The 7,863-nt window shown below is 31.8% G+C and overlaps 1 protein-coding gene across 1 annotated transcript in view; it reads right to left on the bottom strand.

Annotated features, from left to right (window-relative positions):
• The window catches only part of LOC115878624, a 46,518-nt gene extending 38,866 nt beyond the window's left edge, over window positions 1-7,652 (bottom strand). The window contains exons 1-2 of the mRNA XM_030895170.1: window positions 7,625-7,652; window positions 2,377-2,525 (exon numbers count right to left, since the gene is read on the bottom strand). Of these exons, the coding sequence (XP_030751030.1) occupies window positions 2,377-2,525; window positions 7,625-7,652 (177 nt within the window). The remainder of the gene's footprint in view (window positions 1-2,376; window positions 2,526-7,624) is intronic.
• Window positions 7,653-7,863: the final 211 nt, after the last annotated feature.

Consider the following 7,863-nt stretch of genomic DNA (forward strand, 5'->3'; position numbering starts at 1 on the left):
TTAAAATGAAAAGATCTTTTTGAAAAGCCAATCATTTTATGCAGTTAACAGGAAAGGAAGCATTTTGAGCATTTGATTTCATCTAGCCAATTTTTGTGACATAATTATAGGTTTATACCTACTTTTAATTGGGTAATAATTATAATATATTTTAATTACGTGTATCTTTTTATTACCGTTGAGTATTTTACTTACTCTACAATCTTTAATTTTTGTTAAATTAACAAAAGGTATATCACAGCCACCCCCCCCTATATTTTTTTCAAATAATAAAGATCTACAGACGCAAAATCATAAAAATTAAAATATCTAGGAAAATCTTTGTTTGAGGGGTAGGCAACCTTAATAATATTTTGAAGATATATAAATTCTTCATTGAACAGTGGAATAATATACTGGGTGTTCCATTTAAAATAAAGGAGTAACTTGCTTTAAAAAGTGACTAATGCTCCATATTAATTTGTCTCACCCTGTATAACTTTTCGGGTCAAATTTCAATTTGGTTTAACATACTGTTGCGGACCCGTGTGGACTCGACCTAACCTAACTATATGGCCCGCCCTCGGATGACCTTAACATCGCATTAAAGAATAGACAGCGTAATGATTCATTCGAAGATTCGAGAAGCATCGACTTGTACTGGAATGGAGTAGTACATACGAGAACAATCGAAACCTTCTCTATGCACCTAACGATCTATGGACTATTCTAGAGTTCTTTACCTGTCGGTATAAAAGCCGGCGGCTGTGGCCTACAGAGGGCAGTTATAAATATACAGTTGACGCGCTAAAATTCAAAATAAATTCTTAGTTATAAATCGGTTGTAAATAGTTCTATAAGTCTTTTATCGTTATTGTTTCTGTTAATTAGTGTTAAATTAGTGTTTAAATAAATTGTGACAATTAGTGTTTAAATAGTGTTTAAATAAATTGTGACTTTCTATCCACACGGAACCGACGAAAAACGTAACAATACAATGGTTACTGTAATTAAAAATCAGGCTATAGAAGGTCAACTAAAATTTAGGTAGCTGTTATCGAAATTTAAAACTTACTCTTCATTTTCACAAAATGTGAAATATGTCAAAACCTTAGAGATTTTAGGTATATGCTTCTATAAAACTCACCTTTATTTTTTTCCTAAAACCCAAAAATCAATTAATAAATAGGGTGTTTCATTAGAAAAAACACAACTTTGATGTGTAACTTTTTTTGGGGACACCCTGTATAATTTTATATATTTTTATAAAATGCTTTCAGTTAATCTACATATGTTGCCAAAATTTCATTTCGATATAAACTACCGTTCTCCTTGGAGCTTCCGCGGCGTATGAGAGGCGCCACCATGTACAATAAAACAAAGTGTTAATTAATAATTTGTTTCTTTATCCAGTAAATGAACTAATAAAAACTGTTTATTTGTTACAGTGGCCTTCCATGGTCCACAACCCTTAGTACAGCATGATGCTTTTTAAGACAAACTATAATGGCCTGATTTGTGTTAGTAAATATGAAATTTGACATGCTCTATGGAAAAAATATGGAGAAAACCAGAAGTCCCATATTTTGTAATTTTATTGAAAATAATAGAGTTTAAATTTATTTCTGTTTCAATTTTTTTGTTATATTAGAATAATTAATTTCAAGGCAAAAGAGTAAAGCAAAGCAAACATTTTTCTATAAAACCACTGTATTTAAAATGAAATCAGAGTTACAAATAAATCTCGATGTGAACTAAATTTCGATATTTTTCATATTTTTACCAAAAAAGAAGACAGTTGTAAACTGTAAATATGATTAATTTTTTTTACTTAAAACTTTTTTATTTTTTCAGATTTGGTGGTGCAAGACAAAAGTTGACGTATGATATGTCATTCTACTCTCGAGTGTTATTCCCGGTGAAACACGAAGTGACTAAGAACAATTGAATAGGTACGTCAATCAATCCTAATTTATGTCATATACTAACATACCAAATCTCGTTATTTTATCTGAAAAAATAAAGTTATAAGGGTGAGCCACTTTCGAAAAACCTGGTACATTTATTCTGAATATTTTACTGTCCTAGTATTTAACGTTATATTTTATGATATTTAAAATTGCGCTTAAGCAATTACCTACTATTAAAAATAAATCTTGAAAAGGAATATATTTTTATGCATTTTAACTTTTATATGGTTGCGTCAGAGATGTTTGATTTGTCTTTTGGTATATCCCATAGAAGGGGGGGGGGGACAGTGAAATAAGTATCGGGGATAAGTAGCAGAGTAATTTGTACTTATCCTATTAAGCTAGGAATCTGGACTACAAAGTAACAATAAACCCAAAGACTTAATTTTATCTTTATAAAGAAAAGAAAATTGGCCAAGCTACTTACAGTGGAACTAGTTTGAGGATAATCCACTGGAATATCCTCTTCCGTGTATGGCTCTTTTGTAGTAGGAGTTTCTGTAGGAGTAAATGTCGTTGCTCCCACACCGGCTACCACAGCCATAGAGTCTTGCTGAGGTGATGATCTAGGAGGTTCTGGAAAGAAAAATATAATGTATAGAGCCTGAGAAAAATGTTTTATAATATACATTGTCCGGCAATAGTGCGTCGAGTATCTGTAGCTCCTATATAGAATGAAAAACTTGGAAATTTTGTTTAAGTGCAAACCTAAAGTATGTACTAGGATGTATTTTAGGAAAATATCTTAACTTCTATAGGGTGGCTCAAAAAAGTGTGAGTGAATCGAGATGATTTTTAAAATATAACACCCTGTATATTATTGCATTTTTGGCTTCCTTTCATATCACTTTACACGATCCTAAAATATGAGTAAATATATTTCGATAGTTTTAAGCCCCATACTCACACTTCGCTGCTTCACTTCGTTCCTTCCTCGCGTCCCTTCATCCAAAAATCATATATTTACTATGGGAAAATGTCGATTTTATGCGACTGTGTGTTCCTTCCTCCTTCGTCAAAACGCTACTTCGTCCGTTTACTTCCTCGAAACGCTCCTTCCACGTATTGTCGGTTTTTGGAGGAAGTAGCAAAGGAATTATCACGAACACAAAAAAATATTAAAATATATAAAATATATAAATCGATCTTGGATTTCATTCGTAGTTGATTTCTTGATTTGGCAGTACGTCTGTACAGGGTGTCCCATTTTCGTGTGTTTTGCAGGGTTTCTCGTTTATGAGTCGAAATACAAAGATGCGGTTTTCACATTACGCTGTTACTTTTTTATGAAACTAAAGATGCTACATACAGTTATGTCCTAGCTCTCTTACTTAATAAAATACAGGGCGAATCTGAAATTATTGCATTTTTCCATCCCCTTTCTATCATAACTTATCGAAAAGGTGAAAACGGTCTCCCGTACAGTTTTTCACGTAGAATGCAGTGACGTAACTATTTCTTCGTTGGAATCTGTCTTTTTTTAAATTGACTAAAACTTATATGTTTTTTTAAATACGATATTTTGTATATTATTTTATTTTCCTTGTTAGGAGCTTTCTAAAATACTTATTTTCATAAACGGGGTAAAAATGCATTATTTAACTTTATTACATAGTCGGCCGGTTTAAATTATGTAATCAAAACAATCAACTAATTTATTCGACGTAAAATGTTGGTTATTGGCATGTTATTTGAAAGCAGCACAAGTTCAGTTTGCGTGTATATTATCAAAATATCACGATGCAAAGCAAAATTATCTGGTAAAATTAAATTAAATAAAATAAGAGCCGTTTAGCAGTACCTAAATAAATAAATATAGAGTATATAATATATATAGCTCATAACAAGGCAAATAAAATAAAAAATAAAATATAGAGTGTCCTGTTTAAAAAAAGAACATAAGTTTGAGTCATTTTTCGAAATAGACAGCTCCCAACGAAGTAACGTGACTTTCGTCACTGCCATTCTACCTGAAAAACGAGACACGGGCGGTGAAAATGAAAAATCAGGGTATCCAGTATATACCTGTCCATTTAGATGAACAGTCTAATTTTATAAAAGGTATTTCCAACGACCGCGTAGTTAATACCCGATATAATACCAATAATATCAGGAATACGAGTATATCTACAATATTTCTTATATATATTGTAGATATTATATATTGGTATATTTCTATTCCCGGTATTATACCGGGTATTTACTATGCGGTCGTCGGAAACTCCTTTTATTAAAATTAGGATGTTCATCTAAATCTACAGGATATACATATATACCCAGATTTTATTTATCTACAAATTGGTACTTACCCACTGCCCATCACTGACCCTTTTCACCTCGATAAGTTATAAGATAATCGAGATACAAAGGTTATCGAAAAATGCAAAAAATTCTACTAATTAAAAATAAAAAAGTAAAAGAAAGAAATAAGAAATAACTTTGAACTAAGAAGGCTAGGATAAATACATATTTTTATCCTAGCTTCTTAGTTCAAAAAGTTATTTCTTATTTCTTATGTAGCATATTTAGTTTCATAATAAGTAGAACAATGATGTGAAAACAGCATCTTTATATCTCTACTCATAAACCAGAAACCCCATAAAACACACACAAATGGGACATCCTGTACATCTAGCAATCGCCAGTCGAAATAAAAATAATTCACACACAATAGTCTAAAAAATGGAAGAAAAAAACAATATTGTCTTCATATTTGTGAAAAAATGCATGTCCATATTTATGTAATCGTAGCGACAAAAATAAAAAAAATAGAAATAATGTGCATGATGGCTTTACAAAAATATCTGAAGAAATGGGGATTGACATCATTAACGTTTAATTAGCATGTCATATTTCATGGTTTCGATATAAATTACATAATAAACTTTACTCTATTGTTGACTCGCCTTGTACATTCATACTGATATACCTTGTACATGATACTGAAATATTCGGATTTATTAAAAAAAAAAATATTATTAAAATTCAATTTTTATTTTTGACACGACAAAGAATTGCAGTTTTATAAAATAAAAATTATGCGCCTTTCGGATTTTTTAAAAATTTTAGAGGTTACTAGATATTTCGTATTAAACATGTAGCTGCATATTAAAAATATTTAGTGGTGTGTTGTTGCATAACTGACTAATTTTCAAGCATCGAATGGACGAAGGAAGGAAGCGAAGGGACGAAGGAACGCGAGGAAGTAACGCGAGGAAGTAAGGCGAAGAAGGAGCGAAGTGTGAGTATGGGGCTTTAGAGATAATAATAAATAAATAAAAATATATATTTTTCAGCTTTTCTTAAAAAAATATTAAAAATATAAGAACTGAATTGTTTCAGTGATATTTTCAAAAGTCAATAATTCGGAAACGGTTGGTTTGAGGTACATTGTGCATATCTCGATTTTTGCGTACAATTGAAGGAAGAACCGAAATATGGCAATAACATACAGGGGGTTGTATTTAAAAAAATGAAATTTTGATGTATACTAAATTTATTACCCGCTAATAGATATTTAAAAACCCTATAACTTTTATATTTAACTTTTTGCCGTATCTCTTATATTTTACCTAATAACCGTTCGGATACAAATCAGCGATCCTGTATAATAAACAATTTATTAAGTTATTTAAATTACCTATATATTTAGTTTGTTTGCATCATTTATGAAGTTTGTTATTCGATTTTCTCTTAATGGTTACAGTTCAAAATTAGAACAGGACTACGCACAAAACATTTCTGCAATATATACATTAATCGCGAATAAAATAAGAAATTCGAAACCGGCACAGATTTTGTATGCAATCTGTCTAACGCGGTATAAAACTGGCGGATTGCCTGTAGCGCATCAGATATCCGGAAAATCCTTTCTCTACATTGTCCAAAAATAGCTCCAGTATTGACGGCTGAAATCGAATATAAAATTATGCATTTGTGTGATCCAAAGATAACAATACTAATGGTCTTTATTATAATTATGGTACCAAAAAGCCTGAGCATATTAAATTTTAATCGAATTTAATAAATGTAAAAAAATATAAAATAATCATTGGTAAATAAACAAAAACTTAAAAGAAACCAAACTTTAATTCGAACGGCTATGGGTAAGGCAGGTTCTTGTTCAGGATGGTTCATGACATAGAGTTGCCTGAAAAAAAAATCTTTGTGAGTATGCCGGTCCTACAAAATTCCTGATATATATTATTAAGGTAAAATATCACAGTTCAAATGTTACAACGGGTATTAAACGCAAAACACCCTTCACAAATGTCCAAAACATATTACGGCACTAAACGCGAAGTGCCCCTCTAAACAACTGGTGAACCCTTGCCACCAGCCTAGTGAACCCTTGACACTAGCTCTCTAAACAACTGGTGAACCCTTGCCACCAGCCTAGTGAACCCTTGCCACTAACTCTTTAAATAACTGGTGAACCCTTGCTACTAACTCTTTAAATAACTGGCGAACCCTTGCCACCAGCTTAGTGAACCCTTACCACTAGCTCTTTAAACAACTGGTGAACCCTTGCCACCCAAATAGCGAACCCTTGTCATTACTAATAATAACTTAAAAATAATACATTTACCCTGTACTGAGACGTGCAATGACACCAAACGCAAAGGTCTGTTTCAGTTACAGATACAAACAAATTATTATAAAGAAGATAACTCTTTAAACTAATAACTCTTAAATAAATCAATTATAAATTAAACCAGAACATGTAGAAAATGCATACTCAGTGAATCAACTCACCCTATAATACTTTAGCTCTAACACTGCCACACTGCCTGTAGTTCTAACACTGCCTGTAGCTCTAACACTGCCACAACACTGTCACAATTTTATAACTATTTAAATTAATTATTTAGCTCGTATTTAAATTAACGTTTAGCGACACTTCACTTCTTTAAAAGATTCAAAAGCAACTAAATGCCAACCTAAATATTAAAGTGAACCTCTCCGATATTGTGTGCGTCTTTCATAAAAAACTATGAGCCTTAAGATATTTTTTTAAGTGCCGTGACCAGCGTTCTGTTTATATTATCGCCGGTTGCCCTTATGTAGTCTAAACAATCTGGAGCGATAAGCTTTGAAGCCTCGCTGGACAAAATTGGTGTGATTTTGTTACGGCGTTTGAAATATATCTAGAATATTATGACGTAAAATATACAGGGTCTTACATAATGAAATTGTGTAGTCAATTTCTTTTAATAATAAGTGAGGTAAAGCCTAATGTAAATAATGTCTACCGTCTGGTGCATCAGAGCACGGGACATAGGGTAGATTTTGAAAAGATCAAATATTATGCAAAAATTAAACCTTTTAGAAGAGGCGTTAAAGTTGTACTTTCGTCTAGAATTTCGTTTTGTTTGGAATAGGCATTTAAATGTTATTTACAAAAATCTACCTTCAGCCCAGAGAAAGCTACAATTAAAATACCAGCAAAAATATGATTTTGTCATTGTTAAATTCCATGTCACATTTTGTTTACAACAATTTGTGTAGTTTGGAAAGGCTTGTTATTTTTTTTAATTAGAATGATCGTCTACATAAGAATTATAGTCCAATCAGTGGGGGCCATTATAGGCCTCTGCCATACAAAAGGTGGTGTGGTAGTAATTTTTAATATGTTGTTAAGGTTTAGGTCTTGATAAAAAATCCAAGTTTTCGACCTTGGGGTGCGACCGCTCGAGCCGCCATCTTGAATTAAAGATACAAAAAACTGTATTTTTCAAAATATATCCGCAGCGGTTAATCTTACGATCAAAATTTATTATTTTTCATTTTTACACAACTTCCAGAAAGTGTGGAATTCGGAGATAACCAAATCAATATTTTTGATGGAGGATACCTTTTGCACAAAGTTGTATGGCACTGTAATGATTCAGTTGCGCATATTTCCGAAAAGTAA

This window comes from Sitophilus oryzae, unplaced genomic scaffold, assembly GCF_002938485.1.
Source record: "Sitophilus oryzae breed Bouriz unplaced genomic scaffold, Soryzae_2.0 scaffold_151_pilon_pilon, whole genome shotgun sequence".
In the NCBI taxonomy this organism is placed as follows: domain Eukaryota; kingdom Metazoa; phylum Arthropoda; class Insecta; order Coleoptera; family Curculionidae; genus Sitophilus; species Sitophilus oryzae.